General features: G+C 40.0%; 1 protein-coding gene across 1 annotated transcript; it reads left to right on the forward strand.

The window, feature by feature from the left end:
* Window positions 1-2,747: 2,747 nt before the first annotated feature.
* Window positions 2,748-17,984, forward strand: SNTN (sentan, cilia apical structure protein). Its single transcript, XM_019728384.3, has 4 exons — window positions 2,748-2,869; window positions 4,887-4,921; window positions 12,388-12,527; window positions 16,994-17,984. Exons 1-4 carry the CDS (start codon window positions 2,859-2,861, stop codon window positions 17,150-17,152), a joined length of 345 nt encoding a protein of 114 aa, XP_019583943.3. The 5' UTR covers window positions 2,748-2,858; the 3' UTR covers window positions 17,153-17,984.
* The last annotated feature ends 230 nt before the right edge of the window (window positions 17,985-18,214 follow it).

Raw genomic sequence — 18,214 nt, forward strand, 5'->3', positions numbered from 1 at the left:
ACACCCACGTGACCACCGCCTATGTCAAGATATAAAACACTTTTATTATCCCCGAAAGTTCCCTCATCCTGCTTCACAGTCACTGTCCCTTCCTGATTAGTTTTAACTTCTGTCCCTATAGATTAGTTTTTCTTGTTCTTGAACTTCATATAAATGGAATCATACAGCACATATATTATTTTTAGTGTCTCACTTTTTTATTTAACATGTTGGTTTTGCAATTTATTCGTGTTTTTGTGTATATTTGTAGTTTGTTCTTTTTTATTGATGAGTAGTATTGCAAAGAGGATAACCAAACAGCCAGTAAGCATATGAAAAAGTACTCGATAGCATTAGTCATGAAGGAAATGCAAATTAAAACCACACTGTGATACCAGAATACCAGAATAAATAAAACCAAAACCATATGTAGAAAATGTTCATAGCCACTTTATTCATAATGGTCCCAAACTGGAAAAAAAAATAAATATCCATCAATAGGACAATGGATACATAGACTGTAGTATTCTCAAATGAAGTTCTACTGTGTGCAAAACAAACTCTTTCTCCTCGTCATCTCTACCTTCAGTGGATATGACACCCTCTTCTTGTGATTCTGTTTCATTCTCAGTTTCCTCTGGAAGCACTGGAGTGAGCATTGGACTCTGTACACTGGGGATGTCAAAAACATGTATACAAGTAGACACTTTTATCAACATTGCTCAAGCAGTAGTTCTCCATATCAGAAGTATCTGGATGCTGATGGTAACCACTTTGAGCACCTTTTATAATTGCAGAAGTCAAACGTGACTTGTATTCATCTTTGTTATTGATATACATTGAGTATTACAAATTTAAGACAGTTTTCCTTTCTTAAACTATGTATACATTTGTTTGGCACCCTCTGTTTATATCTCCCAGGACCAGATATATGTTCAACTTTCCCCAGTGGATATTAAGCTCTTGAATCTGGGTCACACAACAAACGTCCAATTTCATAAACATTTCCTGAGTATGATGCTGGATCCTGAGAGGAAGATACAAAAATGATTAAGGCATAGTCCCTGCAGAGGAGATAGTCGTTGAGAGCTTGTTTCTTGGAGTCAGAAAGACCCGCGCTTGAAACCCAAGTCTTATTAGCTGTGTGCTCAAGCCCTGATCTAATCTGTGTAAGGTGTGTGCACAATGCAAATAATAATAGTGCCACCCAAAGAGTATTCTAAGAAGTGAATGAGAAAGTACGAATGAAGTGCATAACACAATGTCTGGCACTTAGGAGGTTTTAAATCAATGCTATGTATTATTATTGTTGTGGTTGTTATAATCACAATCTAGTGAGGAGTACAGACAAATCATAACTCACTATGAATACAAAGTAGATGATCAGAAATATTAATATAGAGGTGAAATGTGTTTTAGAGCTTCTTTTTACACTATCCACAGCTCTCCCATACAGTCCGTGTCAGAATCATCCGGAGTGTTTGTTACAAATCCAGATTCTGGAAAACCTACCCAGGGCCCGCTGCTGAGGAAACTACCTCTAGGTTTTCACTTGAGCAGTGAGGTTGGCTCAGGGCCATCACCTGATCCAAGGGAGGGAATTGCATAGGCTAACTGACAACCTATGGGGTGGGCTGGCATTAAAACTCTGACCAGTATGAGTAACAGTAATTAGTGAAGCCAATAAAACTCTCTCTCCTCAAATTTAAATGAGACATGCTAAGAAAAGTAGTCAGGAGGTAGAGGGAGGAGAGAAAAGAAAACCCACACAGAGAAGTAAGCAATAAGAGAGTGAGAGGGCTATGTGGTGGAACAGTGACCGGTGATGCAGTAAGATAGCATGTCCCTGGAGCCAACTTGAAGCCTGAACAATGACTATGCTTAGCTTCTCTTGAGATCCCTTCTTACCCATCAACCCACCAGTGAGCTAAGTAATCATTGGTCATGTCTTCCCTGACCCAGACTAATTTGACTGAGTTGGCACATCCCCCAGTTTTTACAGAAAGAACTCTAAGCTAACACAAGTGAAACAGCCTCCCCACTGGTCTTCCTGCATTTACTCTGTTTGCCTCTCTAAACCATTTTTTACATTGAACCTGGAGTGATCTTTCCAAAATGTAAATTTAACTTTATAAACCTCCTTGCTTAGAACTCAAAAATGATTGCCTAATCTTTGGACGTAGAGTGAAAATCCCTTCCTATGGCTCACAAGTCCCTGTATGGTCTAGCCACCATGCCTCCCCTTCGTCCTCAGCTGGGCCTCATTCCCCTCACCTCTCTGGTCCAGCCACACTAGCCTCTCACCACACTGCCTCTAGCTACTGGATTTAGCACAGGCTATTCCATCTGCCTACCTTGTGGATCCCTTGCCCTTTCACCTACTTAACTCCTATACATCATCAAACATCACCTCCCCAGGGATGCCTCCCTGACTGACAGCAATCTCATGGTAACCCCCCTTCATGGTATCGTTCACGGGTGTGACTGTTTGTATGACTGCTTGATTAATATCAGTCTTTGCCACTAAGATTCCTGAGATCAAGGTCTGTATCTGATTTTCCTCACTGCTGTGTCCCCAGTACCTTGTAAGATGCCTCGCCCACAATAGGCACTTGAATATTTGTTGAATGCATGAGTGGTTTAATGTCCACATACAATAACAGTGGGTAAAAGCTCTTCCAAACCTGCCATTGTATAGTTGTCATGGGGTAATTGACAATAGTAACAGTAGGCAAGTGGCTGTTGCTTAGGAAGGGCCAACACACAACAGGAAAGCAGAGTACGTGTGGCTGTGTGCACAGTACCCAGGACCAAGCACTCCACTTGGAAGGGGAGCCCGTCCTTCTGCAGCCCCAATATCCACTTTAGCACCTAGGAAAATGCCCAAAAGGTCAGTGGCACTTGACTCTTCTTTATTGAGTTTAAGTTGCAGGTATATTTCCAAAGAGTTCATATTAACAAATTCATAGCCAAAGTATTGCACATTTGGTGCCTATTACCCACACCAATCTAGCTTTAAATTGAATTGGAAAAATAAAGAGAATAAATTTGCAGCTTTGATTGAAAACTGAAAAGATGATGCAATTAACACAAATATCTTTGATTGCCTCTTGAGAAACATTGGTGAATCAAAATTGGTAGTGATATTAACTGTATAGCATATTTTTTAAATTACCCATGACAGAAGGAAATTGTTTCATATTATTGAAATATGTAAAATTATGGCTAATAAATAAAAGAAATTTTCTCATATAATTCCCCTTAGGGGACCTCTTTTAGTTCAAAAAACATTTTTTGAACACTTAACAAGTGCTAGGTATTCTGCTAGCCCAGAGTGGGAGGTATGAATATAAACTGAATAGCTTCACTCTCAAGAGACTCAGAAACTAATGGAGGAAATCATGACAATAGAAAATAATGCAAGCCATGTTGTAAGTGCACATTGTGCAAAGTGAAAAGAATGCCCATCCTTTATCCTAGGAAGGAGATAATCATGCAGAGCATTTAGAAAGTCAAGAGAAGCTCACCAAGAAGACCATAAAAGGTCACAGATATCATAGATTCCAGCTTCCTAATTTTACAAGAAAAACGAGACCTCCAAAGGTGATGATCTCTTGACCAGTTGATGCTAAAACCAGATCTTGAACCCAGACATTCCCTTTAAGGATACGATATGACCAAGGATATGATATGTCAAAGATATATGTATTTCCAAAGAGTTCAAGTTCAAGACCAAATTCTATTGTTCTTATTGGCTTTCTCAAAATAACTCCAGCTGTTGGGGGCTGAAATATCAAGCAAATATTGATTTGCTCTTTATGAGGGAGCAAGATACACCTTCCTACCTTCCACCTGGCCCCTTCCTAATCTCCTTCTCATGTATCAGGTGAAATAACTTTCCAAAATGCAAATCTGACCATGTCATTCCCTTCCTTCCCAATACCCTTAGGATAATGACCTGAGTCCTTCATAAGGCTTGATGTGGTCTGGCCCTGACCCTGGATTGCAGCCTCACTTTCCACCACTATCTCCTTCCTTCTCCAGGTTCCAACCACCTGTGCCTCCTTTGGCTCTTCAATCACGCGTGCTTTCTCCCACTTCAGTGCCTCAGCACACACTCTTCCCTCTGCTTGGAACACTCTTCCTCCTTCTTCACCTATTGATTCATTAGGCTTAGATAAAATGCCATTACTCTGACCCGTGGACTGGTTAGTCCTTCACTGCCCTCTGTATGTGCTCTGCCATTACTCTTCAGTGAGTTACCTGTTTAATAGCTATCTTCTGCACTAGACTGTAAGCCCCCAAGAGTGCAGGAACACTACCTTTCACTGATGCCCCCCCACCCCCTAGCACAACACCTTCATTCTTAGGTAGGCTAAGTTGTCAGAACAAATAAACTTCAAATCTTCAGCGTTTTACAGAACAAATAAGTTATTTTTGTCTTTTTCATGTAACAGTCCAGAGTAGGGCTTACAGGTCAGTGGCAGTTTTACTCCATAAAACCATATAGGGACACAGGCTGATATGGCTTGTGGCTTAAACATGTGTCTTCCAAAATATCCCTGATAATTTCTATGTTAATCAGCTGGAAATGGGAAAGCGCGTGGAAGAGCTTATGTGGAAGGTGATCACTTCTCTTCTACTCTTTTCCATTGGGGGGAGTTTAGTCACATGGTCACATAAATACACAAAAGACAGGATATTCGGGCGAGCCATTGCCAAGCACGTCTTTATGATGTGGCCAGGGGAGAAAGAATTTTAAAAGACAGATGGCTGCTCTACTAGAATGCTCAGTGACTATTTATTGAAAATAATGAATCTTTAAGCCATTGTATTGCTCTATGTTAGGTGCTGATATCAATACCCAAACTCCCAGAGTCATTATGTCTCTTTCATTTTGTTGGCAGCATTGCAATCTCCAAACAACTGGCTTCGATAAAAGGTAAGGTGTGGGGTGACTGAGACATATGCGTTTCTTCTCTACCATGACAGTATGTCAAGAGTTAAAAATAACAGGCCATGAAAGATGCCAAGATGTAAGGGAACTTGTGGATAATCCATCAAACATTCAGAATGTTCTTTTTAAAGATTTGGGAACTGAGGCCAGTGATAGGAATTCACTCACCCAAACTCAGTCCATTGAAGGCCAGGAAGAGCGTGGGTCCCCTGACTCCTAACTGAGTGACCTTCCCCCCACCCAGTCGCCGCTCCATGGGCAGATATCAGTGTGTCCCGAGCAAGATCGTCAGTGTCTGACTCATGAATGTTCAGTGGAACTCAGGGTGCAATCAACCCCCCACTGCCTCTCTTTATTGAGTAAAAACAGTGTGGCCAACTCCCAAAGTACAAATATTTGCCCTCACAATTCCATTTTTATAGGTAAGATAGCTTTAGAGCTAACACTATTGCTGTGGAAATAACAATATAAGAACAACACTTATATACTTGGATCATTACCTTATTCCAAACTGTGTGACTAAATATGTGTACCGAGTAACAGGCAGAGCTGGATATCACCACACTGCAGTTGTTTTTCCTTGTAGATGGCTGGACGATGTCACCAAAAGAAACTCTTTATATTTTTATTTAAATAAATCTTCATCTTGATGAAAATATTATTTTTACACTATCGCAACACAAGAGACCCCTAATTTCTGTCTTACAATTTACATAATTTCAGGCACTTTTGATAATTTCCATGATAACATCAAATCCAGGTCATGACAAATATCCATGACATTTCTAATGCTTCCTTTGTGCCACATTTATCGCCATACCTTAACAAAACACAGGAGAACCACGGCTCATCTTCCCAGAACATGTTATGTTCAATGGTAGGTAACTTTAAATGTTATTCATTGAAATCAGACATGCATAGATCATAGAATAGAAGCCAATATGAACCCACATTTCTGGCAAGTTGGGCTTATGCCCTTGATCTCTTGGGGGTGGGCATGGGTGAGGGTTGAGTACATATTTGCCTCTGTGATTTAAACATGTTTTATAGTGGAAAAGTTTGAGACGTACTGGAGTATTGGGAAAACTACTGATTCAGCAAGAAAAGAGCAGAGGCCTAGTTTTTAGTTCTGCCACATACTACCAGTGTGAACCTACACAAACAACTTCTCTCCTGTCTTCATTATCAAAAAACAACTAATATTAGGAAAAGTTCTAAAATGAGGTGATTCTGACACCTTGCTGTACTGAGAGTTGTGTTTCTATTACACTAAAGTGTCAGGAGCTCACTAGATCAAATGCTTGTTGTTTAGTGTATCATGTTCCAGGACAGGTGACAAGAAAGAAGCAGAGAATTATTCTAAAGTTCAAGTCAGCTCAGTTCAGCTCACATAGACAGGCCGACAACGCGCCAGAGCCTGAGAATGAATGCAAAAAGAAATAAGATACAGTAACGGTTTTCAGGGAACATTAGTCTAGAACTGCACTGTCCAGCATGGTAGCCGCTAGCCACTTGTAGATACTGAACACTTAAAATGTGGTTAGCTTGAATTGAAATGTGCTGTACCTGTAAAATATATATCCGATCTAAGAGACTTAGTAGAAAAAAGTCCAATATATCTCAATAATTTGTTCATATTGATCACACGTTAAAGTGATATTTTTGATATATTGGGTTAAATAAGAGATAGTATTAAGGTAATGTTATCTGTTTCTTTTTACTTTTTAATGTGGCTACTAGAAAGTTTTAAGTTATTATTATGGCTCACATTACATTTCTTTTGGAACAGCACTGTTCTAGAAGGTAATTTAGACAAATAAACAGAGTGTTTCAGTCCAAAAGTGTGAGGGTTATGATAAGTTTATGTAAAAGAGAGTAGAGAAGCACAAAGGAGGGACAGGCACAATTTCAGGTTTTGGGAAAGAGTCTTACAGAATACACTGCCTGAAAAACAACATTTAAAGACAGCATGCATCATGGTAAGGGACCAGACTGGTCGTGTAACCTTTAGTGAGCCACTTAACCTCTCTGTGCCTCAGTTTCCTCTTCTATAAAGTGGGCGTGATACTGGGACCTACCTCAGAAGGCAAATATAAGAATGAAATGCGTTGAATTGTGTGCATCCCAAGGAGGAGTGGCTGGCATATCGAGTATGAGCTCCATAATCGTTCATTACTACCATCCACCAGAACTCAAGCTCCAGGAAATCAAGGCTTATTCTCTTGATTAGTACTCACCGCTCTATCTCTACAACCAGGATGGGGGCCTGACAATAAATTCTAGTTGGGGGAGTAGAGTGTTTAAGGCACTACACACAGTTCAGTATTACTAACGTGTAAAAAGTGAGGTAGGAAATAGCAAGAGAGGTGAACATGAAGTGGCCCGTTTTAATGCCCTCTTCACACTCCCATTCCAGAGGCAGAAGAGCCAATAATATTGCCAAAAGAAAAACATCAACCCTCTGCATTTTTAATAGCACCCAGCCCTTTACATGCTTTCACGTATTTGCTCACAACTCTGCGAAGCAGACAGGGCAGGAATTAGGGGGCAACATGCTGAGTTTATTAAGTGAAGAATCCAGCCATAAAAACAGGAAACCAAACCGCCTTACAAAGTATCCTCAGTGTTGGTAGGATAACCACAGCTCCTTAGTAACTTTTATTTTTAATATTTTCTAGTTCTCTTTTTACCATGAGCATATGCTATTTTATAGTCAGGGGGAAATGTATGCTGTGTTTAAAAGGAAGGAGGAGAAGGAAGACAGGTTGGCGAGTCCGGATGGAGGCCTCATCTCGCGTGCAGTCAGATCTGAACTCCTTCTGAGGGTTGGAAAATGTCTGGACTCCACAGCCTCCGTGGGGACGCCCTTACCATTGGATATTCCAAAGGGGCAGATCACTCTATGGGCTTTGAATTTGAGACTTTCTCATCTTTTCTCTCCCACTTTTGAGCACTGTGGTCTTAAAGTTCTTAATCTCTCCATGTGTCGCTTTCCAATATGTAAAACTGAGACACAAATAGTACCTACCTTTTGGAATTAAATATGATTATGTTTGAAAGGCACCTAGCACATAATAAACAAAGAAGGTGTCTGCCATTATTTGCAAGCTCACTCACAGCTTGGAAATCACCCCTTTCTTGCCAGAAGGGCAGAGCCAGGAAGACAAGAGGCTATTGTACCCCATGAGAAGTCTCAGACCCGATAAAGCAACTCATACTAAGCCCTTTCTAATTATTCTTGTTTATTCATTAATAAGTCAGCTGGTCAAAATCACGGAAGAAATATTTACCTCTGAAGGAAGTAAGGAGTTTCCTCTTAAGAAGCAATTTGCTTCTTAAAGGTAGGATTATTTATAAAACAGTTTATTCTTTAGCCACTTAAATTCAAGTTTACCATTATATAGCACCCCAACACCTCAAATACACACACCTCAGGAAAGATAGACATGAGCTAAAAGAAAAATGCCTATCACCTTGTAGTTTTGATGAGCAGGAAAATCTTGGGTAATTGAAAAGAATCCCAATTCTAAATGCAGGTTTCCAGATGTGGCAGAAGTGAATGGATACGGTGGAGGGGTAGGGGGAGAGAAAGCTAAAAATAGAATTCAAAAAGCAGGGAATTTTCTGAAGCTGGGGTTCTAGGCTAGATGAAGGGGCAACCACTGGACCAGCAGACAGAAGCAGGAAATGTAAGGCACCGAGACTGAGGAACAAAAACCAGGGAGGAAATCAAGGAGTAAGAAGTTGAGGACACAGGTTTTGCAGACATTCATTTGTGAAGCACCTACTATGTGCTAGACATTTTTCTAAGTGCAGAAGTGTCCACAGAACACAAGAGAAGCAAAAAAAAAAAAAAAAAAAAAAAATCCTTGTCTTCATGAGTCTTATGTTTTTGACATGGATCCAAATTCGGGACCTGCCACTCACTAGTAATGTGTTCTCAAAAAGACTAGCTCCTTTCTCCATCTATGAAATGGTATAATGATGGAGAGACATACTGTGTTCATGGATTGGAAAGGTTAATGTAGTAAAGACATCAATTCTCCCCAAATTGCTTCCTAGGCCTAATGCAATTCCTATTAAAATTTAAGGTTTTTGAAAACAGACAAACTTATTCTAAACTTTATAGGAAAAAGGAAAAGGCCTTAAAATAGCCAAAATAATTTTGAAAAAGAATCAAGTGTCAGGAATCATTCCCTCCAATGTTAAGACCTGCCATACCGCTGCAGGAACCAGAACACTATGACAAGGATTAGACACAGATCAGTGCAACAGAATAGGAGACTCAGAGATTGGCCCACACAGATATGCTCAACTTATTTTTGACAAAGATGCAAAAACAATTCAATGAAGGAAGAACAGAGTTTTCAACCGTTGGTGCTGGAATAATTGGTCATCCACGAGTAAAAAGATGAACCTCCACCTAACTCTCACAACTTAAACAGAAATGAACTCAAAATGGATCACAGATTTAAATGTAAAACATGAAATTATAAAACGTTTAATTATACGTAAGACAAATGTTTCATAAGAGAAAAAAAGCAGATAAATCAGACTTCATAAAACTTAAAAACATTTCCTCCACAGAAGACACCATTGAGAGGATAAAAACACAATTTACACACTGGGGAAAAATATTTGCAAATCACACAGCCCATCAATGACTTGAATCTTTAATAGATGCAGAACTCTCAAATCTCAAAAAGAAATTTAAATTCAATTATAAAATGGGCAAAATCCACGAACGGGCTTGAACAGACATTTCACCAAGGAAGATAGACAGATGGCAAATAAGCACATGAAAAGCTGTTCAGCATCATTAGCCACTAGGAAATACAAATTAAAACTACACTGATATCTCTCCACACACCTATCAGAATTGCTAAAATAAATAGTGACAACACAAATGCAGGTAAAGATGGAGAAAAACTGGATTTCTTACACATTGCTTATGGGACTATAAAATGGTACATCCACTGTGGACAACAGCTTATAATTTCTTAAAAACAACACCAAAAAAAACATGGGCTATCATATAACCCAGTAATTTTACCCTTCGGTATTTACTCCAAATAAAAGAAAAATCATGTTTTGTATGGTAATAACTTGTACAAAAATGTTCGCACAAGATTGATTTGTAATAGACAAAATTATAAGTCATCCAAAGTCCCTAAAGGGTGAATTGTTAAATCAACTATGGTACATTTATGTCGTGGACTACTATAGTAAATGTTATAATAATTCCTATGGTCATAATAAGAATTAAATATACAACTCATTACAGTATCTGGCACATAATAGATGCACAGTAGACGACGACTTTCTGTCCCAACCAGATTGTGTATGCACATGTCCTTGACTTGCTTTAGCTTGGAGCAAATAAGTGAGTACTCCTGAGTGAGGGGCATCCATTTGCAGGGCCAGGAAGTCCAAATAATTTAAGCTTCGGGCTAAATGGTGGGGGAAATGGCATGGGAGAATGGAGAGGGCATATATTTCCTCATGCAACAGGGAGAGATGCCAACCCATTGATTAGGATGCTTGGCAGAAGGTTCTTATACACAAAAACATGTAATGTCGCCATTTAGCCTGAGTCCTGCTCGGACATACAGTAAAAACTGAGAAGGCCCCATACTGGTTCCTGCATCCATTCTTCTTACCTCTTGCCCTCCCCTCTCCTCTTTAACTGAAAAAAACAAAAACCAAAAAAAAGGTGCTTAAAACCCTGCAATGCCTTTTCTCTACACTCGAGAGAAAATCTTGATTCCTTTCCACAGCCTGTGAGCCCAGCATGGTCTAGCCCTGCCTACTTTTCCTCATCAAACACCCTTCAGGCTCCTAAACTCCAGCCACTGCTGTCTTCTCGCAGCTCCTCCAACTGATCTGAGACGACTTCTGATCTGGCGTGTAGAGCATGACTCCTGATCTGAGCCTTTGCATACACTGCTGCCTAAGCCGGGAACACTCCGCGCAACCCGAACCCCAGCCCGACACCACACCCTTTCACAAGCAGGCTCCTTCTCATTCTATGGGTCCTAGCTTAGATATTAATGTCCTTCTAGATGCCTCCAAGACCACCTACCTAAGTCGTTTTCCTCCCAGTCCCATTCCATAATTTCTGTTTTTTCTGTCTCTGTACCATCTTTGTCTCGTACAACACACATTGTATGTATATTATATACAAGGGCGGACAATTAAGTTCATGAACTTTCCACCGTGCACTTACATGGCGGAAAGTTCGCGAACTTAATTATCTGACCTTCATATGTATATGGAGAAATAATGATCAAATATATGTAAAACAAATATGTATGTATACGCACATATCCTCTTGATTATTATTTATTTCTCCACTAGATTGTAAGATAGATGAGGGCAGAGGCCACATCTGGTTGTGTCACCTCTGTGTGCTCAGCCCCTCGGGACAGTACCAGGAACATAGGTGACTGCTCACTACAAAAGTCACATTATTCTGACTGATCAACATCCTATGAATTGACTACTATTGCATGTATCATGGGCTGAAAGCTGTGGGATTTTGTTTTTCTTTTCTTCTTTTCTTATTCATTCATTTAACAGCATGTATTAGCACCTACTATGTAGCTGGCATCTGCGTGGTCACTAGGAATATAATGATAAAGAAAGGTATGATCCCTGGCCGAATGGACCTTGCATTCTAATTGGGGAGGAAGACAGTTAAACATGGAATAACTGCAACGTGTGAGTAGTTCTATAACAGGGGCTGTATCAGAGACCAAGAGGACAGAGAACATAAGAAGTTCTGCACTGTGCCTTGTGCAGCTCTTGCTGTTCACTGGATGCCACCCACTGGAAAGGAATGAGTTAGCACCGCCCTTTCAAGGAGCTGAAACCAGAGAAACCAGCTAGGAGATTGCTGTGTTTGAGACAGTGCATCAAAGAAACCGCTCCTCTATCATGACATCATAGAGCTTGTTCTGGATCTCATTCTCCTTTATCACACGGGCATGAGGTGATATTCTACCTGACAGAGAGCATTCGTTCCACAAGGGCAAGACTTTGCTTTATTCGGTGAGGTATCCTCAATGCCAGGGCCTGAGCCTAGCACATAGCAGATGCTCCATAAATATTTTACAGATCAGAAAACCCAAGGTAGAGAGGTGACGTTTATTCCAAGGTTAGATGGCAAGTATGGTATATCTTGGATATCATGGATAGGTGGGATGTCTCATCCTAATTCTATTAATTCTAATTGATCCTGAAAGAATTTTGTTCTCCATCGTTTAAAGGTCCAGGACAAGACACCCCCATGTCCCATGTCCATTGGGGAGCAAATAGTCCAAGGACAGGGCCTCACTGACAGACACCTTCCAACCCTGCTCTGTGCAGTTCTCTTAACAGATGTAGTCCCACGTCTGGGGAAAGATTATTTCCAACCTGGGCCTCATCATTGTGTATTTCTTCTCTCACAGCTCTGGGGAAGGGCTCAGAACTGGAAAAAGCCATCGCCACTGTTGCTCTGATATTCAGAAATTCTTCTGACCCTGATGGTAAACTTGAAAAAGCTACTGCCAAAAACCTGCTGCAAACCCAATTTAGGAATTTCACAGAGGTAAGAAAATTAACAGGCACACAGAACAGGAGCCACACCATAATGACTGTTCCAAAGAGCCTATAACTGCAGCTGAAGGGCCCATCATGTTGTTTCATTCAACAGATATTTATTGAACACCTACATATGTCAGCAGGTGAGCTGAGCACTGAGATTAATGCAATGAACAAGCTACCAATCCAGCAAAGTAGAGAGATATGCTGAAAAAGTAATTAGAAATAATCAAAGGATGGTGAACTTGTAGAGCATGTAGTGCAAGAGTAAAACAGAAGGACCATCTTCAGGTGGGTGGTCAAAAAAGGGCTCCTGGAAAATTAAGGTATATTTGAGATCTAAAGAATGAGCAAGAGTTAGCAAGTCAAGGGGTTGGGGTGAAATGATAGTGTTCCAAGAAGAAGGAATGGCAGCTGCAAAGGCCTTGAAACATGTCAAAGACCTGTGAGGGCCAGGAAGTATTTGGTAAGAAAAGGGAAGGAAGTAGAAAGCAGTGGGTGCTGTAGGCCAGGAGGTGGAGAGAAGCCAAATCTCACAGTCATAGCCTGAGGGCAGAAGGAAGCCAGAAATGGTTTCTAAGTACAGGCGGAAGAAATTACAAAAGCTACAGATTAGATTGGGGTAGGGGTGAGGGTGAGACAAAGAAGAAGGGAGTGACTGCACGGAAGCAATCTAAACAGAAGATGATGTGGTTTAGATTAGGACGGTGAATGTGAGAGACATGTGCAAGGTGAAATGAACAGCATCTGAGCGTTGATTGGCTGTGGCTTTTGAAGGACAGGAGGAGAAAATTATGATAACCCAGTTCTGACTTTGGGGGAAAAATAACGAGTAATAAATCCCTTTCTCAGAGAAGAGAAAGACTGAAGAATCAGCAAATTTGAAATGAGGTAGGGGTGGGAGGAGGTGATGAATTGCATTAGAATGTGGCAATTTTAAGATGTCCACGAAACATAGAGGTGAAACTCAGCAACAGGATACATGAATTGGGAAGTCAGAACAGAGATCTGTGTTCAACATTCAGACGAGAGAATTAGCAGTGTATAAAGGGTCACTGACCTGAAGGAAGTGACCTAAATCACCTAGGAGCATATTTGTCAAATTCAGTCATTTGAATACTATCTTCAACATTTTTCCCATATTTCCTATAGTCTGTATTATAATTTATTTAGAACTTCTTTCTTTGAGTTAACCTTCCACTTAAATAAATTTATTTTATAAGTACATTTGATCACAATTCTAAATGTAAATTCAGTGGGTAAAAGTGGAAGGTAGTAAAAAATAGTTGACTATTAATTCTTATTAACTCTTATTTAATATTTATTCTTGCATCACCTCAAATTGCATTACATTCCACCAGCAGTGTATCTTCATTCTTTGGGAAATATTGGCCTAGGGGAAATGAGTAAGCATTACATGTAATTTAAAAGACAAATACAAAAGATTTAAAAGGTAAGTAACTTCCTGTGAATCTATGATTATTTCAAGTGAGAGTATGTAAAATTGGCTTTTTTTTAAGATTCCACGCATATGTGATTTTTTTTTAAAAGGTTGATTTGATAGAAACAGAGAATAGAATGGTAGTTGCCAGAGTTTGGGGGGAGGAGACAGCAGGCTGATGAGGTCAAAAGGTATAAATTTTCAGTTATAAAAATAAGTTCTGAGGATCTAGTATATACATGGTGATTATAGATAATAATATGGTATTGTATACTTGAAAGTTGTTGAAAGTACATTTTAAGCATTCTTACCACACAGAAAAAAAGAGTTAACTATGTGAGGTGACGGGTTTGTTAATTATCTTGATTTTGGTAACCATTCCACGACGTATATGTATGTATGTCAAATCATCACATTGTACACTTCAAATCGTATTTATCAATTATTCCTCAATAAAGTTTTAAATAAAAGTGTGTGTATGTGAATATGTGTGTGAGAGAGACAGCTAGATGACAGACAGACAGAAACTATAATGTGATACACAGAAAATTATTGAAAAAAAAGTTAATAATAGCTATCTTTGGGTAATGGGGTAAAGGGTTATTTTTACATTCTCCTTTTTAAAAATATTTTTCTAAATGTCCAATATTAAACATGTATTGCTTTTGAAATTTAAAAAAATTACAAAAAGCTATTTTTTTCAGATAGAAATATCAGGCAGAATTTGACAAATGATAGAAAGGTCTGGGGAGTCTTTAACGAGAGGATGGGTGCATCAGAGGCCGAAAGAAATGACAAACCCCCAAGAAAAACAAGACCTTGTACCTGGCCACCTGGTATATCCTCAGGGAGCTTTCAACACGGATGAAAACAAAGACCTAGCGGATGGATCATCCTGATATAACCTGTCTTCCTCGTGAGAACACCAGAGGAAAAAACAGTTGAAACCAACATCATTAGGAAAGACACCTTTAGCCTCGCGTCTCTGGGTGTAGGCTACACATGAGAAAGGCTTCAGTTTCTGGACCTCTAGCAGCAGACACACCCAGGTGTCAGTGCAGCCCTGCCCGCTGCTCGGGATGAGAAGCAACAGAAAGCCAAAAACATATTTCAGGGGATTCCAGAGGACAGCTCATCCTGGGGCATTCTCGGTATCAATGAAGACAGCATAACCTCACTGAGCAAGCATCTGGGTAATGTCAGAAGCTGCCTAGGACCAGCCATCCAGCTTCGTGAGATCCTCTAATGAGACAGGTTAGTAGTGTGTTGCTAGGTAGATAGGGAGGTCCCCGGTGGAATAAACAAAAGGCAGTCATATCCTGAAACACCATGATCTGGAATGTCTCCTTCACTCCAGGACAAAGATACGAGAACACACACGCCTTGAGGTTACTAAATTATCTCAGATCCCTTTTGACTGGACAAAGGAGCAGATCTGATAGATAGGAATGGGTTATTTCATTAACCCCTTCAGGATGGGCAAACAGGACAAACCTAATAGATAAATTCCATTAGAAAGCTCCAGCCCCCTTCCCGAAACAGGCAAGGGAAGGCATAAAAGTAAGAGCTTTTGCCTCAGTCACTGGGCAACCCCATTTGGGACCTCTTCCCCGCTCGGGAACTCTAACCCTTTGCTCTCAATAAATTATCCTCTTTTTAAAACTCTTTGCCTCTCCTGGGTCTGTGTTTCCATTCTTCAGTCTCTCGAGACACAATCCCAGCACTCACTCACGCACTCCAAAGTCCCCTACAACATTTGGGGACTCACAGAGACTTATTCCTACTCACTAACAGCTTCCTCCTAAATCCGCAGGTGGAGTTCTCTGGTAAACTGAACTGGGCCTTGCGGCTGAGGCCTGGGTGCTAAGGGCAACAGCTCCTTTCTCAAAAGCCGAAACATAATTTGGGGGATCTTAACCATCTATAACCAGTCAGATATAATAAAACTGAACACCTAAAGGCACTGCTAAGAGCATACAAAAGCAAAGATGGCTGCTCAGGCCCCAAGAGGGCTGGACCCAGTCAGCTGCATGTTGTAACAATACTATGCAGAAAAACGGAAGAAAGACCCACCACCATCTCCGACTAAGCAAGTGTGGTTCCACTAGTAACGTGCTCCTATGTCTGTCTCAGAATCTGACCCTTTCAACACAGCATTCAGCTCTCTTGGAGGGACTGGGAGAGCTCCTTCAGCCCTCGCTGGTAGGTGTGGCGTCTCGGGGAGAACCAGCCTACAGAAACAAGAATGGTCTAAGCCTGTAAGAGGAATGTCATCTTTTTTAACATGTCTTAGTCCTCGCTGTGATGGTTTTTACAACTAGCACATGGGGGAGCATTTACGGTTGAGCTAAATGAAACAAAGCTCAGTATAACATTGAATCAAATTACCTTAACATTTTTAATGCCACTTGGGAAGATATTTCACAAGCTGTAGTTGGAAACTGAAAAGCCTCTCCATGTATGAATTATGCACATGTTTTCTTTCAATCCATTTATAAGGACTATGAACTCGGATTTGAATTGTGATCAAACTGAATGCTGAAAAATCTTCCAAAGCACACATTTTCTTTTAGCATATTTTATTCTATATTCCTGGATAATCTCATTGTTCAGTGGAACACATACTGTATAATACCCATAACAAAGAGATTATATTTTGAAAATCTGGAAACATAACACTATCTGTGTTTGAAGAGAGGCAGGAGAGCTTAGCAGTTAAAAAGTGTTGGCTAGGCAGCCAAGGCTATGAGTCTGGATCCCACCAGAAGCTGCCTCACTTGGAGCAAGTTACTTAAATCTTGCTGAGTCTCTGATACTGCACTTGGGCAGTGGGGTAATTATAGTACATATTCAATAAGGTGACCACCAGGACTCAGTGATGACCCATGAAAAGATTTAACAAAGTGCTTGACTAGTAACATAGCAACTTGACAGTTATTATTGTTAATAACATGTTTATTGTTGCTTATTATCTGTAAAACCAAGGTGGCACAATGAATTAGGTTTTTACTTTTTCTTCTATATTTTTACAGGGACAAGAAACCAAACCAACATATAAAGACCTCCTTTCTGAACTAGACGAGCACGTAGAAAACAAGCTTGATTTTGAGGATTTCATGATCCTACTGATAAGTATCACTGTGATGTCAGATTTGCTACAAAATATATGGAATGTAAAAATTATGAAATAAACAGCTTTAAACATGTAGTTAAACAAAATAATGGCAAAAGACAGTGTTAATGATTAAAGCTTTTCTCCCCCATTTTATTTTCAATTAATTGAATGTACTGGCCATGCACCTGGGATAGATAGCCTGGGATGGTTCTGATTGCTAATATTCAGACCCAATATAATGCCAAAACTCTACGCATACTCTTCAGGAACATTTGAATAATATGGTCTCTGGGTACTTTACAACATAATGGATTTCATATCACTGAATATCGTATTGCTTTTGCTGAGTCAGGAGTGACTTAGAGCACTTTCTTTATAGTGACTGAGTCACTCACTCATTCATTCATTTATTCAGCGATATTTGTTGAGCATCTACTCGACAGTACTGCTGAGGATGCAGTAATGAACCAGCCAGACAATCCCTGCCCTCCCACACGCCTCACACATGCTAGCAGAAGAGATGGACATTTGAACAATGTATTAATCATTTGCATATACAGTATAATTATAACTGAGATAAGGGCGATAGGATGTTAAACGAGCTGCTGTCACCTGACGTGGGCTTAACGGTCAAACAAGCTTTACTGACATTCTGCAAAAGACAAAATTATAGGGGAAAAAAAAAAAGCAGCTCAGTGGTTGCCAGGGCTATGGCTGGTAAGCAGAGTTGTCCACAAAGGGGCATAACAGAACTTTTAGGGAGATAGAAATGTGCTGTATCTTTATTGTGGTGGTAGTTTCATGACTACATGCATGTGTCAAACTCTTAGAACTGTACATTTAAAATGGTGACTATTACTGTATGTAAATTATTCTTAAATAAACATGACTTAAAACAAACAAACAAAAACCCCAATATCCTTGTACTATCTGACCATGGTTTAGTGAACAACTCCTTGAGATTATGGTCTAAAAGTGGTCATGGCCAAAGGACCCATATCCCCTACAGTCATGCACATATTCCTGAGTTTAAATTATATCTGTATATAAATTCACACGCACAGAGAGACGCACACACACATGTCAATGCCTGAACATTTGAGACTGACTTTCACAAAAACTATTATTTATTGTAAAA

Source organism: Rhinolophus sinicus, chromosome 5 (assembly GCF_057876585.1).
Source record: "Rhinolophus sinicus isolate RSI-liver-muscle chromosome 5, RSI-T2T, whole genome shotgun sequence".
Lineage (NCBI taxonomy): Eukaryota > Metazoa > Chordata > Mammalia > Chiroptera > Rhinolophidae > Rhinolophus > Rhinolophus sinicus.